Genomic DNA, 19,240 nt, shown 5'->3' on the forward strand with positions numbered 1-19,240 from the left:
CCCCATGTCTCCACCCCTGGCACATTGCAGTATCATGCACATGGCATCAGGATGTTTTGCTGCGCACCCGCAATCTTTTATGGCTACTGCTTTTAATCTTTGTACGACTTTGTAAGTTGCAATGGGTTACTTTTTGGAAAAAAGAAAAAGAGGAAAATGATAAAATGCAAATAATAATAATTATGTACATGACTTGTTTACTTCAACTGTAAGTGCAGCAGGATGAAAATACACTTTTCTAAGAAGATATACGAAAGAAATACAAGTCACACATGAGGAATGCATGGCTATATTTCATCCAATCCCCGTGGGGATATGAATTTCAAAGGGTGGCAGAGTTTAGTGGGATAATAAGAACAGGGGTGAGGAGCCTGTGGCCATTCAGATTTTGTTGAGCTACAACTTCCATCGTGCCTAACCATTGGCCATGGTAGCTGTGGCTGATGGGAGCTGGAGTCCAAGAATACCTGGACTCCACATGCAACACTAATAGAACACATGCAACACTCAACATTAACAGCTGTGCATAACACTGCCATATGAACAATGTGCAACTCCACAAGTAGCACTGGCTATCCATCCGCCCCAAAAAACTGGGGAAATGGGTTGAATGGTGGAAATTGGCCAAACCACAGCAACACCTACTCCATACAGTGGCCATGTGGGGCAGCACCTACAATGTTGTATTTTAAAGGAGCATAGTATGATGCTCTCTTATTCCCCATATACAGAAGCCTCTCAAATTGGATTTGTCTTTATATCAACTTAGAACACCTTCAGTAATATCGTTCACAGCAGAAACTAATAATAATAATAATAATAATAATAATAATAATAATAATAATAATAATAATAATTATACTCCGCCCAAAACCGGGGTCAGAGCGGCTAACATCAAATGTAAAGGTAAAGGGACCCCTGACCATTAGGTCCAGTCATGACAGACTCTGGGGTTGCGCGCTCATCTCGCATTATTGGCCGAGGGAGCCGGCGTATAGCTTCCAGGTCATGTGGCCAGCATGACAAAACCGCTTCTGGCAAACCAGAGCAGCACATGGAAACGCCGTTTACCTTCCCGCTGTAGCGGTTCCTATTTATCTACTTGCATTTTGACGTGCTTTCGAACTGCTAGGTTGGCAGGAGCTGGGACCAAGCAACGGGAGCTCACCCCGTCACAGGGATTCGAACCGCTGACCTTCTGATCAGCAAGCCCTAGGCTCAGTGGTTTAACCACAACGCACCTGGGTCCCTAACATCAAATGTATAACACATTAAAATCAGGCAATCAATTAAAATACATCCTAAAATCAAATCAGGATCAGAATAAATTTCAATCCAATGGCAACCCGCAGATTAGGGCTGGGGACCTTAAATACTGACCAGTGTTCTTGGGTTAATTTTCTTTTAATTGTTTTGCACAAAAGGCAGACAAAACTCTGGCACCTACTGCCAGTTATCTGGTATTTGAAATTGAACAGCATTCATTTTACTTCTACACGAATATATAAAGGGCCCTTAGTACCACTGTGGTTCCATGAAAGAGTGCCTCCTGTTTTCCCTTGGAGGAAAGGAATCTTATATCGCCTTTCAATCCAAGTATACAGAAGGTGGTTTTCATGTGTATCCATCTAGGGATTTAACCCACACTCTCAAAACAACAACAACAAAACCCCCACTATTTTGTCCTTACCTTGAATTCCTTGATGCCAGTATAGATGCTCACTGGGCCTGGTTCATTCTCTCCACTGGGTCGAGAGTCTGTTACGATCTCTATTACCTGCTCCAAAGCTAGTCTCATCCTGTGGAACACGGCTCCTTTGTTTACACGTGCTGATTCACAGTCAGGATGTCTTAAACAGGTCTTGGAAATAAAGGTTGAAAAAGTGTTATCCAGGCGTCTCTGTGGCAGTCTGCAGGCAGGGGCAGACTTTGGCCTTTCAAATTTCAGCAGCACCCTGTGCAAGGCCAAAATACTGCACCTTCCAGCCTCTCGCCTTCAATTCTGCACATGCACTACACCTTTAAAATTTGTGGCACCCTGTGCCCCCCCCCCAGTACAGGGGAACCAGAGGCACCGCCCTAAATCAGCTTCTGCTGCAGGGAAGAATCTCTCTATGCTTCTGCCTCCTTCCCTCAAGCGAAACAGCCAAGGCTGCTTATCAATCCCATCAATTAGTCAGCTATTGCATTTGTCAACACTGCCTTTTGGAAAACCCTCTAGCCTCCCTATGTGTTGACTGGTGTTGCTTCCGTCAATTTCTCCTCTGTGTACTGCTGCAGTAAAAAGGCTCCCAAAGTCTTTGCTTTGCTAATGTCACATGAGAAAACAAGTTACCTTGGAAGCAGTGAGAAGCATCATGGTACATTTCTCGAGAATAGCCCTTGCTGCTGCCATCTTGGCCTTTTTCTTTTCATCTTTCAGATCCTAAGGAAGGAAAATGAAAACACTCTTGTTGGATAGTCAATCAAAGAGCTTAGCTACTTCCTTATCTAATTTTTATTGAAGAGGACACGACGAGGTATTTGGACAGCTTTTCTGTAAAATTCGGGTGGAATTAAACATTATGGCTTGTTTGCAGGCTTCAGATATATCTACACTACCAACCTACATAGTTTTTAGTATAGATTAACTGTTGTGGCACTCCAGTCCAGCACCCTGAGAACTGTAGTTTGATGAAGTGCTAATTCTGTATTAGAGATCCCCAGCCCTCTCACAGAACTAGTTTCCTGGGCTATTTTTTGGAAGGAGGAAGGCCCATTTTTAGGGGTTCAGGTCAGAGTTGTTGAGCTTTTCTGAGACAGGAGGAAAGCCCTGTTTTTTTTGGGGGGTGAAGGGTTAAAATGTTGAGCATTTTTTAGGGGAGCCAAAGTTGTTGGGCTTCTTTGGGGGGAGCCAGTGATCTACCAATGATCTACTACAGACGTCCAGTGATCTACCGGTAGATCACAATCTACCTGTTGGACATGCCTGCTATACGGTATCAGTTATAGCATGTGTACCTTTGCCGTATAAATCTCCAAGCTACCATGATATGCACAATCTCCATTGAATCATAAATGTTCTTTCACGCAGGAAATATATAAAACATCACATATTTGTCTGCCTTGTTTTGCATTCTATGGGATCTCTCTGGAAACCGCCACAGCCACACAACCCCATTTTAGCAATGCTGCGGGGGTGGGGTGGGGGGAAACCTTCTGATTTTGCCTCAGGTAGCAAAAACGCAGTGGGCCGTCCTTGACCCAAAGGAAGGAGTAAGTGTCTTGCAGGAAATGGGGCAAGGAAAAGACCTAAGAAGGGGATAATCATACAGAAGAGGCCGAACAACATTCACAAACCTTGGGGTCAGGAGAAGCTATATGCTGTGGGGTTTGAGGGTAGGGAATAAGAGTACTAGGGAAGCTGATCAAGAGGCAGGGTGGTTGAAGGAAATGGCTGCTAGGCTGATACCGTGATATAGGAATCTTGCCAAGTTGCGGCTTCCACTGTTTATTGTGAACTAGCAATCCATGTGGGATCTATTACCAGCAATCAAAGACAAATATGGAATCCAGATAATGGAAACAAACCCACATGGCTCTTTGATTATGTAAAGTCACCCTCCGTAATTGGAGCACAAATAGTTTGATTTCCTTATTAAGGTCGCCTAGAGTACGCTGGGGCTGTTTTCATTTACATCTATTTGATCTGGGCGATTCACACCTCTCGTCCCATTTCAAGGCTCGTTCACCAGCTTGTCTCATTCTAAAGTCGTCTACTTCATACACGGATATCCCTTGCCAAAAATGGTTGTAGGAATGTATGAACCCCTTTGCCAGATCAGATCCAAAGGTCCATCCAGGCCACATCCTGTTTCTAAAAATATCAAGCCAGATGCCTCTAGTATATACGCATGCAGGACACGGAAGCAGAAACTACCTTCCCCAACTATTTGTCTCGCCCACCTGCCATTCAGAGGTATACTGCTTATGAAGCTGACAGTTCCACTTAGCAGGCTTCACCAACCTGGCGCCCACCAAATATTTTGAACTGCAACCCCACATCAGCCCCAGATGGAGGGCACCAGTTAGTGAAGGCTGCATTTAGCTCTCAGCCAATGACAGCCAAATGAAATCTCAATGTTCCTAAAGAGCTTTATGCCTTAAGATACCCAATAAATTGCCCATCTTTGCAAAGTAGCCTACACTCAATGGCCGTGTTCAGATGATGAAATCTTCACTTGGAAAGCTAAGGTATGGATGAACTTCCTCCACCCGCACACTGCGGCTTCGCTCCTCCCTTCAGGCGAGTGGGGAAGCAAGCCAGGAAGCTGCAGTCAACTATAGCTTCTCATTACATCTTGCCCAGCAAACTATGGTTAATGGCTTCCCTATGCCTTTGCTGGCAGCTTGGACCTAACAGGAAGCTATGGTTGACTGCAGCTTCCTGGCTTGTTGTCCCTCCAGCATGAAGGGAGCAGGGAAACAGCTGTGTGTAGGTACATGAAGCTCATATGCTGAGTTTTTAATGTGGCAGAACAGATGACTGTTCCTCTCCTATGGAAGCAGACAGGGGGAAAACACAGTACTTTGCTTAAAAACACTTCATTTATTTACTTTTTTTTAAGCACAGGGCAACAGGCTTTCTCGCAATACTTACGTTTTGTCGGTCTCCAGTTAGATGGGCAAACTCCACCATTTCATTTCCAAACTGACTGAATATTTGCACGAATTCCTGAAAACTACTCACTCTCTCTAGCTGTTCCATTGTTACAAGGACCTACCAAACATATTGAATAAAGCTATCAATGACATATCTATAATATCACTGGTAAAGGGGGAAAAATCTCTGAAACATTTAGTTTTGCATTTTAGACGCAAGAATTTTCTTTCTTACATTATTTGGCCACCCAACTCAAGTCAGTTATTCCTATTGCAAGTCTCCTCCCGCCTTTTGATTCCAACATGTAGCTCAACTCCCAATCTATCTGGTCATTTATGTTCATTTATTCCCATTGTAGCACCAAGAAATCCAATTCTGTGGTTTGCTGTGTAGCAGTTACATATTAAGGGGGTGGTTATTATCGCTGCTCAAAAAACAGCTAATACATAATTGATACAATCTAGTATGAGTTAAATACAGGCAAAAAGCGCACTTTGCTGACGCACGAGGGAACCAGGAACGGAACCCCTGCGCAAAACGGTCACCGTCTGTACACCTGGGTCCAATTTATTTTAACTAACTTCCATTAAAATCAACAGCATTTTAAAGCATTTACCATAGCTTTGACAAGTCTATAAAATGGAATGCTATCAGTCCTATACGAAACCACATTCTCACTCAGTTCGTTCAGTCATGCAAGCATGAAGTGCCCGTATTCAGAAAACCTTGAATACCTTGTTTCTAGAAGTTATAATTTGCTTAATAACTATTCTGTCGGCCAACACCAACACTTTAGTCACTGAAGAAAGCAACAGTCTTGCAGCCTTTACCACTCCTGTTTTGTCCGTGAAAATTGTTATCTGGCCATCAGATTCTGGATGGTCCATGGTAGCTACATCTGTAAGCTGTGCTATTGTCTCACCTACAAATTAAGCAAAGTACAGTAATTAAAACAGATTCAGAACTATTTTGAGTACAGTCGTAGCTTGGAAGTCAAACAGAATCCATTTCGGAAGTCCGTTCAACTTCCAAAGTGTTTGCATTCCAAAGCGGGGCTTCTGATTGGCTGCATGGAAGCCCCATTGGACATTCGGCTACCAAAAGAACGTTCAAAAACCGGAACAGTCACTTCCAGGTTTTGATTGTTCGGGAGTCAAAACATTCGAGAACTAGGCTGTTTGAAAACCAAGGTACGACTGTATTGAGGCATGTATGCCATCTTAAATCAACAGCGCCAAAGGTCTAGGGAAAATAACTGCCGAAGGAAATGCAAATCTCCCCATCCCCTATGATTCCCAGCCCACTCCCAAATCACTCCAATGCTCAAATGATGATGATTAAGCACAGTGTATCTGAAGAACAGTGTATCTGAAGAAGTGGATCTGGGTGAAAAGCAAGGGGTTTAAAAGGTGAAACAAATGACGACATTTTTTTTTCTTTTCTCGTTCTCCACAGTTTGACCAGTGGATAGATGAATCCTTTTAAGTCATTGGAAGTGTTCTTAGTTTTTGCTTCCACAATGCAAGCATCTATATTGGGAGACTAGGTATTTCTCTGTTTTCTAATTCAACCCATCATTCATTTTCATCTTCCATCATGATGAAGACTAGGTTTTCTGCCTCCTACAGTTGCTATTTCATTACTTGCTTCTCTCATTTCAATTTTTTGACAGTACTGTCAGGTATCAACTCTACTTCTAACACCACTTTTCCAATATCTTCAGTCCCAAGTGCCTATGTTTGTTTAAAAAAAAAACTTCTTAGAGCTAAACTGGTTGTTTCCAAGTTTCCATCAATTCTATTTTAAAACTCTGGAACTGAGCAGCTAGTTCTTTTGCAAAGCTGCATTCTGCATCAGTTTTTAAATCCATGGGCTGTTTGGAAGAGTCAGGTGCCGTTTCGTTTTCATTATTGATGAAGTGAGGCACAATAATGCCTCCTTCTTTTTCTATTGTTTTAAAGTATAAAACTAGGGTTTCCTCCATTATTTTCTCAGGTTCTGGAAACATGCCAGGCAAAAACTTTCCTCCATCACCAGGCCTTGGCCTTGTGGGCTTTTAGAAGTGGGCAGGGTGTTTTAAATGTATTTCTTTTTCCTCTTGGTTTTAATTTATCTATGTGGAACTTTGTTTTTTGTCTGCTTATTTGTTTGGTTCTAGGACCCAGGTGGCGCTGTGGTTAAACCACTGAGCCTAGGGCTTGCTGATCAGAAGGTCGGTGGTTCGAATCCCTGTGACGGGGTGAGCTCCCGTTGCTCGGTCCCAGCTCCTGCCAACCTAGCAGTTCGAAAGCACGTCAAAATGCAAGTAGATAAATAGGAACCGCTACAGCGGGAAGGTAAACGGCGTTTCCATGTGCTGCTCTGGTTTGCCAGAAGCGGCTTTGTCATGCTGGCCACATGACCTGGAAGCTATACGCCGGCTCCCTCGGCCAATAATGCGAGATGAGCGCGCAACCCCAGAGTCGGTCACAACTGGACCTAATGGTCAGGGGTCCCTTTACCTTTACCTTTGTTTGGTTCTAAGTTGCTTTGGGTTGCCCTGGGCAAGATCAAGTGACTAATAAATTCAAATAATAATAATAATAATAATAATAATAATAATAATAATAATAATTCATTGGAAGGGGTGTTTATTGCAAGGCTGTTATGTGAGCAGAGGTCTCCTGTGATCATTTTATAGCCACACCACTGGGCCATGATTTTTTTGGGGGGGGGGGGTTGGCAAACTTTTTGCTTCACTCTCTGACTGACCATCTTTCTACATGATCATTTAGAGAGTACAAAATGTAGTCACCCCCAATTTAGATGCCTAGACACCTGAGACTTCCTTCCAGAAGATTCTCCAATGATCCAACACAATCATTACCACAGTCTCTATTTTACATAATCACATAAGAATTATCCCTGAGGAGCTGGGTCATCCCACAATTTCTCCAGGTTAATGCTTCACTTTACCCAACTGGCTATATGCCAATAATCAACAGAAGGAGTTAGTACAATTTCAGCAAAAAAAGTAGACATCTAGCTAGAAGAAATCCCAGTAGGGAGATATGAGCCCTGCTCCAAATACTAAAAAAGATTTAAATTGCAACTCTTCCTTGCAGGCCAAATCAACGCCCAATGGCTTTAATCACTACCTCTCAAGCTATCTTTAGCAGCCGGAGGAAGGAAGAGTTTTCTGGGGTTCTCACAGCAGAGATGATGGCAAGCCTCCGATACCCACTTACCTGCTTGCTTTGCCTCAGTGCAGGCAACCTTCATTTCCTCTTTCAACTCTTGGTTTTCATTGGCTATAGCTTCGCCTACCATGACGAATCTCCCAACAGCCAGTTTTACGGATTGGCCCACTTGCTGGACTGCTCTCAAAGTCTTGTCTGACTTCTTTGGCTTATCCTTATGGTTAATGAGGGTGGTTATCTGAAAGCAAAAAACATTTATCAGTTAAAATTGCCCATTAAACTGTGTGTCAGCATGTCTTGAGAAGCTCAACTCAAAACAATAATAGAAAGTGGGGGGAAGGAACATAAAAACTATATTTACCTGAGAGAGATATATTTTAGGACCCACTCTAGCTGTGTGACTGCAATGCTTTAAACTGTTTTTAAATATTGTATTGTTAAAATCACTGCAACCCACCCTAGGACGTTACAGTGAACGGTGATTAAGTAATCAAATTAATCATCATCATCTGATGAAGGTTTCAGACCCTGCCACAACAAATGTTCTGGGAACTTAGAAAGTGGCCTTATACTGACTGCCAGCAGCTCTTTAGGGAGCCCACAGATTTTCACTAAACCACAAGTTGGCTTAGCATCACCAGGGGTGCATCTAGGAGTTGCCAAGGGCGCAAGCGCAGGGACGCTCAAGAATCACGAAGGAAGACAAGAGAGAGCCAGCAATTGCCAAGGGCACAGGGAACAGGTGCATATGCTGATACAGCTCCTTGCCAAGGATGCAAGGGAGCCTAGGTAATATAACTCATGATGATGATGGTCCATATGGAGGCCCAATTCAGATTATGTCTCCCCACCCCGCAAAAAAAGATCAGGCATACATGCACACAGTTTTCACGACTTAGACTTGACGCTTAACATTAGGTGTGTGTCAGAGGGAGAGCACACACTTATTCCTCCTTGTGAAGGGAGCCGTTGGCCCAGGAAATGTATGAACTGGGCCTAACATAGCTATTCTTCCAGAATGTACATGATGTGTCTTTCAAGCACAGGAAGCCCTCAACCTATGCAGGGGTTACGTTCCAGGGATCACACCTAAATTGTGTATGGTCAAAACACATTGGGTGCAACAGCAAGTGGGATTGCCAAAGTCTTTTCTCCCAGGTGCCCACTTCTCTTTCTGACTCCCTTTTAAAAATTTTAAGATATTTTTTGCCAAGCGTGTAAAGCTGAATGTGCACAAGTTAAAGGTGTGTGAGCTTACTGTATCATGATTAAAGCAATTCAGTGGCTTTTTACACCTGAAAACTAATGGCTACTTCATGTGTCAACCACTTTCCCCTATTAAAATAACGTGTAAACATTTTGTGTGCAAGTGACACAAACTCTGGGGAGTCGTAGGCAATTGTGGCTTCCCAAGACAGTGAAAAAGAGGGCTGCGCAACTCTTGTATGCTACAGTCTGCATGTAGGTATCACACATTTGCATGAGCTACACTCCTGGGATTAAAACTATAACTGGAACCCTTCTAACACAATATTTTAGCTTAATGCAACAAGAAAAACACCTGATCTCTGTTTATATTTGCACCCATGGGTTACGTTCATTATCCGAAAGCTAAAATAACTTTATCTGTTAGAAACCAAATACAAAAGTATAAGCAAAGCATTTGTGGGTGCAATCCAAAGAAAGTTCACACAATTCCAGATCATGAATTAACAGTTTCTAATAATCTCTATCTCAATGTTTCAGTGTCATTTTTTGTTTTGTTTCCAGTAACTTATTTGTTGCGCATACTATCATAAATGGGCAAAAGTTTTTCCTAAATAAATCTCCTCTTTCTTTGGCAGGAGACAACATGGTGGTAGAACCTCATATGATGTTTACGGGATCAGCTATCCTTGGATAACCACTAGTCTCATGGCAAAAATATTCATTGCATTGTCAGAAGAATGCAAATCAGAAATGTATATTAACTGTAAATTAGATTTCATTGCTGTATGGGTACATTGCAGTGGGGTGCCTTGCACCCAATCAGTTGTTGTGCAAATGAATGTTGCTTTTTACCTTAATGCTGGGGCTTGCATGAATACAGAGACGTTCAAAACTTCCTTACAGTAAAACAGGGGTTGCCAACAGAGCATCATTTTGTCCAGGCATCATTTTGCCCACTAGTAACTATGGTGCCCATGGACGATCTTGGTAAATAGGTTGGTATTGGTCTGTCTCAGGAGACAATGGAAGAGTGCACCTTCGAGGGGTAAAGTAAATTTTTTGGATAATTGCAGCTCCTGCTGTGGTTGTAGAGACCGATATGGGAGAGACATGTTTTGTTGCAGCTTGGGCAGAGGAAGGTGTCCGGTTTTGCTTCTGCAGGTGCAGCATGGCGTTTCTTCTCTCTGCATTCCTCCCAGCAGTCATTCCTCCTCTGGTCACTGCGATGGATACACAACTAGACTGCCTGTCTCCAGGCACTGCTATTGTCTGCAAGGGATTCCCATACAGCAAAGTTTGATGTTGCCAGCCTTCATGCCATGTATGCAGACATCTTTGTTCCATCTCTGCTGTATCAAGCAGTTGGTCCCTTACCTTTCTCGCCCTGATCTGGCCAGAGTGATCCATGTGATGGTCACCTCCAGGCTTGATTATTGTAATTCGCTCTACGCAGGGCTGCCCTTGAAGCTGAGCCAGAAACTCCAGTGGGTGCAGAATGCCGCGGCGAGGCTCCTTATGGGGTCCCTGCCGCGGGACCACATTCATCCAGTGCTTTACCAGCTGCACTAGCTCCCAGTAGAGTACAGAATCAGATTTAAGGTGCTGGTTTTGACCTTTAAAGCCCTATGCGCCTTAGGACCCTCGTACCTACAGGCCCGCCTCTCCTGGTATGCCCCACGGAGGACCTTAAGGTCCACAAATAACAACATTCTGGAGATCCCAAGCCATAAGGTGGTTAGATTGGCCTCAACTAGGGCCAGGACCTTTTCAGTACTGGCCCCGACTTGGTGGAACGCTCTGTCACAAGAGACCAGGGTCCGGCGGGATTTGACATCTTTCCGCAGGGCCTGCAAGACGGAGTTGTTCTGCCTGGCCTTTGGGTTGGACTCAGTCTGACCCTTACTTTTCCTCCCTATGGTTTTGATTTGGGCTATTTTAAAATGAGGCTGCATTTTTAAAAATTTTAAACTTAAGTTGCATCTTAACCTGTACTTTAATTGTTTTTTTCTTTTATGTCCTATTGTAATTTTACTGTGTCCGCCGCCCTTAGCCCAGCTTTGACTGGGGAGGGCGGGGCATAAATAAAAATTTATTATTTATTATTATTTGTAACACAGAGTCGGTCTGCCAGCAGGTCTGGCACCAGAATCCTGCTTTCCCTTGGGGATCCTGCCATCTTCCATTCTGTGGACATGACCGAGCCAGCGAGACGTCACTGAGACAAGCGTGTTAACATGCTGGGAATTTGAGTTTCAGAGACGTTCCTTCAAAAACCCACAATGAAGAGAGACTGTTTGCTCTTCCTGTTCAGTTTGTGCTTGCTTCTTCTGAGCACATGTCCCCATGTATTCCGCTCTGGTCAGACCTCACCTGGAGTACTGTGTCCAGTTCTGGGCACCACAGTTCAAGAAGGATACTGACAAGCTGGAAAGTATCCAGAGGAGGGCAACCAAAATGGTCAAAGGCCTGGAAACGATGCCTTATGAGGAACGGCTTGGGGAGCTGGGTATGTTTAGCCTGGAGAAGAGAAGGTTAAGCGGTGATATGATAGCCATGTTCAAATATATTAAAGGGTGTCATATAGAGGAGGGAGAACGGTTGTTTTCTGCTGCTCCAGAGAAGCGGACACGGAGCAATGGATTCAAACTACAAGAAAGAAGATTGCACCTAAACATTAGGAAGAACTTCCCGACAGTAAGAGCTGTTCGACAGTGGCATTTGCTGCCAAGGAGTGTGGTGGAGTCTCCTTCTTTGGAGGTCTTTAAGCAGAGGCTTGACAGGCATATGTCAGGAATGCTTTGATGGTGTTTCCTGCATGGAAGGGGGTTGGACTGGATGGCCCTTGTGGTCTCTTCCAACTCTATGATTCTATGATTCTAGTGTGCACACCAATGGCACTTTCTCAAACTCCAAAGGTGCCCACTGACCAAAAAACAGTTGCCAATTCCTGTAGTAAAATGTAGCTGGCTTTATTTTGCACACATAAACACAAGCTGGTTGAACTTACACTGAAGTAAATTGTGGGAAGCCAATTCCTTTCTGGAAATAAGGAAAGAGGGGAGACTGTGATCTTCAGAGTTCAATCCCTGGAATTCTCTCCTGTATAAACACTAATAAAATGTATGGAGGCAGCCCAAGAATTCAGTGCTGCTCTGTTCCCATTGATTTCAATGGTGTTGCTTCCCAATGAAGAGTTTCCCAATGGATTGTGCTCTTGGTTTACTCTTAATGAGAGTAAGTCTCATTGAACTCAACGGGGCCGACCTCTGAGTAAACATGCTGAGGAATAGCACTGCTAATAGGTCAAATGTTGACAAGTGCTGGTGGCTGGTGTTCACATTGCAGAAAGAGAAGGGAGAGGAGCAACCAAACATTCATGACATTGTATGGGAGAGTGGACATGGGGATACAGAACTGTGTGTCCTTCCGTCACCACAGGAAGCACGAAGCCATAAAGATGAACTGAAGGCTTTAAGAAATCCAGGAAGGTGTCAGAGACAACAGCAGCTGCCCTGAGATATCTTGTTCGTGGTAAGGTTTAATGAACCTTTCCGAAATCAAGCAAGAATAATTAGGTTGCCTCTCAAGCGTGGGCAAGTCTGTGCAGGCACAAATTAACTTATATTCACGTTATTCAATACCCCTGACCCAGATCACAGGGACAAGGAGGAAATTCTCTTTGGCAATAAGCCCAAGACCAAAAATCTACTGAACTTTGTGGGTTTTATTTTAAAAAAATAAAAAAGTGCTTATTCCTTGCAACAAATATCTATTTAGGCCATGTTAACATTTGTTTCAGAGCAAGTAGGCAAGCTATTAAAATTCGTTACAGACCAATTCAGGGTTGTTGTTTTTTGCAATGATCTTTACGCCTCCTGTGTCCTCTGCATGATCTTATATAAGCTGCAAGCAGCATGTGGTTTATGGAGTCAACATTTCTAGGAATGCAAACATCGGGGTTTTTTTAAATACTGAAGTTTCTAGTCCACAAGATATACTTGTGTCCTGGAGAATGGTTAGAAGGCTTTAATTTTATGCGGCTAAAAAGTAACGCGTTGTTGTGGTTCTACCCAGGATACATTTCTGACAGGACTCTTGGACTGCAACACTATGCCCACTTTTCTGCGGGAGCAAAGGTAAAGGAAAAAGACAAGGACTCCTGGACAGTTAAGTCCAGTCAAAGGCGACTATGGGGTTGCGGCGCTCATCTCACTTTCAGGCTGAGGCAGCCGGCGTTTGTCCAGACAGCTTTCTGGGTCATGTGGCCAGCATGACTAAACCGCTTCTGGTGCAACGGAACACCGTGACGGAAACCAGAGCACACAGAAACGCCATTTACCTTCCTGCCACAGCAGTAACCTATTTATCTACCTGCACTGGTGTGCTTTCGAACTGCTAGGTTGGCAGGAGCTGGAACAGAGTAACGGGAGATCGCCCCGTCATGGGGATTTGAACCACAGACCTTCCGATCGGCAAGCCCACGAGGCTCAGTGGTTTAGACCACAGCCCCACTGAATTAAATACTTCTGAGTACAGGAGTATATAGGATTGTACTGCCAGTGTTGCTCAAGTTGCCCCATCCTGATTTCAAACATTTCACCTCCAGCTCTAAACACTTCAACCCTAATTAGAAACTCTTCTAATTCTCTTTTGAGATGAATGGAACTTGCTAATCAGTGTTTTTAGTTATCACAACCATTAGCAACGATTCTGCTGTACGGGAGAGCACCTTCAAGGGGTGACTCTTCAGTTGTTCTGCCGCTGCTCACACAATTAAGAACGGCCAACAGAGCGAAATTAGCACGACTCTGGGAAGCCCATAGGAAACATTCAAACTGACAAGTGTGTTAAACAGTCTGTTGCCAGCCAAAGCCTTGAGCTGCAGAGCTAATGGGGAAAGACAACGGCAAAATTAAACTCAGGAGGCAAGAGGATAATTAGAGGAGCAGAAACTCCCCCCTCCCCGTCCCCCTGATCCAGCCACTGCTGCACACAACAAAAGCATATGTAAGGATGGAGACCTTCATCCTAAAAGAAATCCAGAATTATGCATTTTCTTGAAGAGTCCTGGTGCGTCCAAAACATCGCAAAGGGAAAACAAAGCAATTGGCTATTTTAAACTCTGGGATTTACCGCCCTATGGGTATCTCCACTGAATGTCCGCAGTATAGTTTGTTCACTTCCACCTGCGGATCACAGAATCATAGAGTTGGAAGGGAGCGCGAGGGTCATTTAGTCCAACCCCCCAGCAATGCAGGAATCTTTTGCCCAGTGTGTGGCTCGAACCCACAACCCTGAGATTTAAGAGTCTCCCACTCTACCGACATGTAAATAAAAGTGTCATGTTTGTTTGTTTAGATGCCCTCCTGGCAAACGATACTAAATTTCTAGCCTCTTATTCAGCCATTGTGTGTTTGTGCCATGAGGCAAAAGTCGCTTCTCAAAATCACCCAAATCCTTTGAAAATCACCTACTAGCCAAAGTTGAGGAAGCAGAACAATGCACTCAAGAGAAAGGGGATGGAAATGTTTCTTTCACACAGGGCAGGCAGAATAAACCATCTGCTCCACATTCTCACGCCCAGGCCTCCCGCTACTCACCAGGGAATAATAAAATCAACTTTAAGGTGGTTTACAGAATTAAACCTCACATATGCAGACCACTCATTGCCCCTCCAGGCACCCAGCCAAAATTATGACACAGAACATAGCTCTTCCCATTTCTGGAACAGCAGACAAGGGCTTATCACATGCGCCCAGGAGGAAATGAAACCAAACCAGAATGCCTGTTTTCTGACCAACTGCTAAATAACCCAGCCTTTGCTAGGAACAAAACGTTTTTAACAGCTGAGAATAGATCAGCGATATCTCTAAATCATGCAATGCCTTCAAAAAGGGGGCATTTCGGAACAACCAGATCTCAGATACTGGTTTACACATGAAGATGCTTTATATCCCTTTTTTAAAAAAACAACAGCAACTGTGTCTAAATCATAACTCAGCTGCACATGAAGTAAAGCTAAAACTATTCCAATGACAAATTTATTTCCAGCCTGTGACAAATTTTTGTTAGGTTCATGAAAAATACAAGGCCAGGGAGAAAAACGATTTTTTTCTTTTCTTTTTATAAGGCATAAATATATTTATACACGGGCACCTGCTTATAAATGGCATTTATTACACTATTTATTAAGATAGGTAAAGGTAAAGGGACCCCTGACCATTAGGTCCAGTCGTGACCGACTCTGGGGTTGCGGCGCTCATCTCGCATTATTGGCCGAGGGAACCAGCGTACAGCTTCCAGGTCATGTGGCCAGCATGACAAAGCTGCTTCTGGCGAACCAGAGCAGCACATGGAAACGCCGTTTACCTTCCCGCTGTAGCAGTTCCTATTTATCTACTTGTATTTTGACGTGCTTTCGAACTGCTAGGTTGGCAAGAGCTGGGACCGAGCAACGGGAGCTCACCCCGTCGCGGGGATTCAAACCGCTGACCTTCCGATCAGCAAGAGGCTCAGTGGTTTAGAACACAGCACCACCCACTCAACACTATCCTGCAGTTGCACACTATTACATAAAGAGTTTCGAAATTGTAATTCAGAAAGTCTGTGCACCATTGCTAATCCTCCAACTGAGGAAATGCGCCCCCAATATGATTTCACTTTTTCCTACATTGCAATTTGAGAATCACCACTCCATTTAAACAAATAAGCAGCCTGTAAGAGAACAGCTCACACAATGGCATCTTTATAATTACCTATAGCATATGTAAATTTCCGATTCTACGTCTAACAGATCATTTATAGACACATGGAAGTAAACTTCATACTTTGTCATGATTTAGCCTGAATCTTGGGGGCAGGGGAAAGGGCATTCACTTTACAGTAATGAATAATACCCTGAATATATAATACTGATTTTGAATGCTTCTTTTTTAACCGTATCTTAGTATACTGACCCTTGACATTCTATTACCAAGTGTCTCTTTCCTCATACAGCCTCACGCGTCTAGAGTTCTTCAAGTGGTATTAATATTACCAAGAGTTAAATCTGTTACTTAGCTGCATACCTGATAGATTAAGTCTATGTTAAAAATCGAGGAAGTGCTCCGTTAATCTAAGCTCAGTGCACAGCGAGGGAAACATCGAACAGCTCAAGACACAGAGCTGTTTGCTGTTACCCAGATTATCAAATGTTCGGGATGAGTTGAAAGATAAGAGCCATCTGTGGGAATTGATTTACAATGGCTGCTCATAAACATCATAACACAACTTGGCATTTATCAAATGATGAATGTGTTTGGGTGGTGGACTCATATTCTTTGACTCAAAAACAACAGCAGGACCAATACTTTAGATCTTTCAAGCTTCATTTCAATTGGGGGGGGGGACCTCTGAGGGGTATCAAAGAAGGAAGGCCTCTGTGGGCATTATGTGTCTGTAGGCACCAAGCTGGCAACCCCTAGAATACATGCAATATCTTCTCATTTCTTCTTTGGCGATCACTCGTAGCAGAGTAAGATTGCCTTCCATAAGTGAGTCCATAAGTGAGTCCATAAGTGACTGTGGAGGCCAATTCTGGATCCACACGTCCTTCCACAGTGGGGACATAGCTTTCCAGGCGGGAGTTGATCAAGGTGAGGGTTTGCCAAATGTGCTTTCCTCTTAGCACATTTCTCCTTTTTGTCCTGAGTTTGAGCGTCTTCAAAGCCCATGACACCTTTGGTAAAGGCTGTTCTCCAATTGGCGCACTCACAGGCCAGTGTTTCCCAGTTGTCAGTCTTTATACTACATTTTTTAAGATTTGCCTTGAGAGTCTTTGAACCTCTTTTGTTGACCACCAGCATTACGCTTTCCATTTTTAAGTTTGGAATAGTTTAGTTGCTTTGGAAGATGATAATCAGGCATCTGAGCAACATGACCAGTCCAACGAAGTTGATGTTGAAGAATCATCGCTTTGACACTGGTGATCTTTGCTTCTATAACATCCCCTAGTCAAACGGACACAAAGCACTCTTTCCTTACTGAGATCAAGGGTATGCACACGCCCCATCTGCTTTCAAACTTCAGTTTACAACACCATCATTATCAGCTGTGAGAAGCAGCCTCCCTTTCTGTATCCAGTTTGGCTCCAGGTGGCCTTGTTCTGCAGACCTCCTCCCCCCCCACCTTTGCAAGAAGTACACTGCCAGCATTTAACCTCATGACCTGCTGAGCTTCTGTAGTAGCTTTGTTTTACCGAACTCATGATTAATGCTACTTATAACTACTGGTTCAACTAATAACACCATTCAGACAAAAGAATGATTCAGGTATGGTTCTTTAACAGGTATGGTTCTTTAACAATAAAGCAATTATTGCTAAGTCCATTTGCTAAATTCCTCTACTGTATCATACCAAGAAAAGAAACCTCAACAAAACCCGTACCTACCTGACAAGGCAACCTCCCCTCCCCAATCCCAGAAAAATCTCCTGTTTCTCTTACATTCCTCTTGCTCTTTACAGATGCAAAGGGCGGGACAATGATACCTAGAAAGAGTAACTGATACTTTGGAATGTGCATTGTTAACCGCACCTGTCCCCCAGGGACAGGGATTGTTTCTCCATCAACAACAAGAGGATTCCTGTGGTTGCAATAAGGTAGGAACCTAAGGTGAACAGAAGCTTCACACCTTGCAAGAATGCTTTCTTCTCCAGGGGATAAAACCCCATCCTAGGCAATTACAGCTGCAAGGCTCAACTGCAAACAACTTGCACATGGAAGGAACACGGGAGCTTTTATTTCACCGCATTTATTCGAACCTACCTTTCCTGCAGGGATGCAGGTGGGGCTGTGGGTTAAGCCACAGAGCCTAGGGCTTGCTGATCAGAAGGTTGGCGGTTCGAATACCTGCAACGGGGTGAGTTCCCGTTGCTCGGTCCCAACTCCTGCCCACCTAGCAGTTCGAAAGCACGTCAAAGTGCAAGTAGATAAATAGGTACCGCTCCGAGCGGGAAGGTAAACGCCGTTTCCGTGCGCTACTCTGGTTCACCAGAAGCGGCTAAGTCATGCTGGCCACATGACCTGGAAGCTGTACGCTGGCTCCCTCGGTCAATAACGCGAGATGAGCACAGCAACCCCAGAGTCGGTCGCGACTAGACCTAATGATCAGGGGTCCCTTTAACTTTACCTTTCCTGCAAGAAGCCCAAGGTTATACATGGCTCTTCCCCCTCTTATTCAAACAACAACCTTGTGGTACTGGGAGTTAGTGACTGCTTCAGGTCTAAGTAAGGATTTGAACCCTGAACTCCTAGATCCTAATCCAACACTCAACCATATTATGCCAAATACCAGATACGATAACAATTGTCATGGTGATAGCTGGAATATCTAAGGGCATGTGTACTGGTGCACCATTTAAGGGGAGAGTGAGGGGTGATTGTTTCAAAAGAATAATGCAAGGCATGTAAACCGATGAACCTCTCCACCTTTAGCACATACAGAAGAGAGGGGTGCAGTATTTATATGGCTGGTTCAAACACTGACAACCCCAGGAATGCAATGGGGCGTGCCTCCGCATAAGTCCATATTCACCACCACACATAGGAAACAAAATTTGACTTAAGCACATGAACAGTTCTGCATTTTGCCTAATTTCCACAGACCTTCCACCTCCCAAAAGGGTAGGAGGGAAGGTTAAAATCAGACAAATCAGAAATCATCTGCATGTATGTATCTTGGGTCACATTTAACTTCCTATGCATGGTGGGAATACATGATTCTGAGTCCCAGTGATGTGGGGTTGGTTTTTTGGGGGGGGGGGGATTTTTAAATCTTAACATTTCTGAATGTCCTATATAACTGATCCAGTATAGTATAGCGTGTTTCTGTAATGCATGTAGTAAGTAAACATGTAAAAGTACACTGTAATGAGGTACAGTATATGGATCTCAAAAGTCTTTCTACCTATCAAAAGTAGCTAAACTGAAATATCTGATTATAGGGAGGAAATAATTAAAGTGCACTTAGTGCACTTTAATTCAATACTTTACTTGAAAATTATTACTTGACAGTTATTATTTGGATATATTCAAACAAATTCATTTCTTTGCTTGGAATTTTTTTAAATTGGAATATTTATATCCAAAAATATCCAAATACATGACAGCTCAGTAGCATATACTTCCTTTGCAATGTTTTAATTTGGGGGTGGTGGAATAACATTAAGGCCC

The 19,240-nt window shown here is 43.6% G+C and overlaps 1 protein-coding gene across 1 annotated transcript in view; it reads right to left on the reverse strand.

Annotated features, from left to right (window-relative positions):
* Positions 1-19,240, reverse strand: part of CTNNAL1 (catenin alpha like 1) — a 46,486-nt gene that overhangs the window by 22,168 nt on the left and 5,078 nt on the right. Inside the window, exons 2-6 of the mRNA XM_035124569.3 lie at positions 7,870-8,059; positions 5,377-5,564; positions 4,640-4,759; positions 2,336-2,425; positions 1,691-1,861 (exon numbers count right to left, since the gene is read on the reverse strand). Coding sequence (XP_034980460.2) covers positions 1,691-1,861; positions 2,336-2,425; positions 4,640-4,759; positions 5,377-5,564; positions 7,870-8,059 — 759 coding nt within the window. The remainder of the gene's footprint in view (positions 1-1,690; positions 1,862-2,335; positions 2,426-4,639; positions 4,760-5,376; positions 5,565-7,869; positions 8,060-19,240) is intronic.

This window comes from Zootoca vivipara, chromosome 8 (genome assembly GCF_965207765.1).
Source record: "Zootoca vivipara chromosome 8, rZooViv2.hap1.1, whole genome shotgun sequence".
Classification (NCBI taxonomy): Eukaryota; Metazoa; Chordata; class Lepidosauria; order Squamata; family Lacertidae; genus Zootoca; species Zootoca vivipara.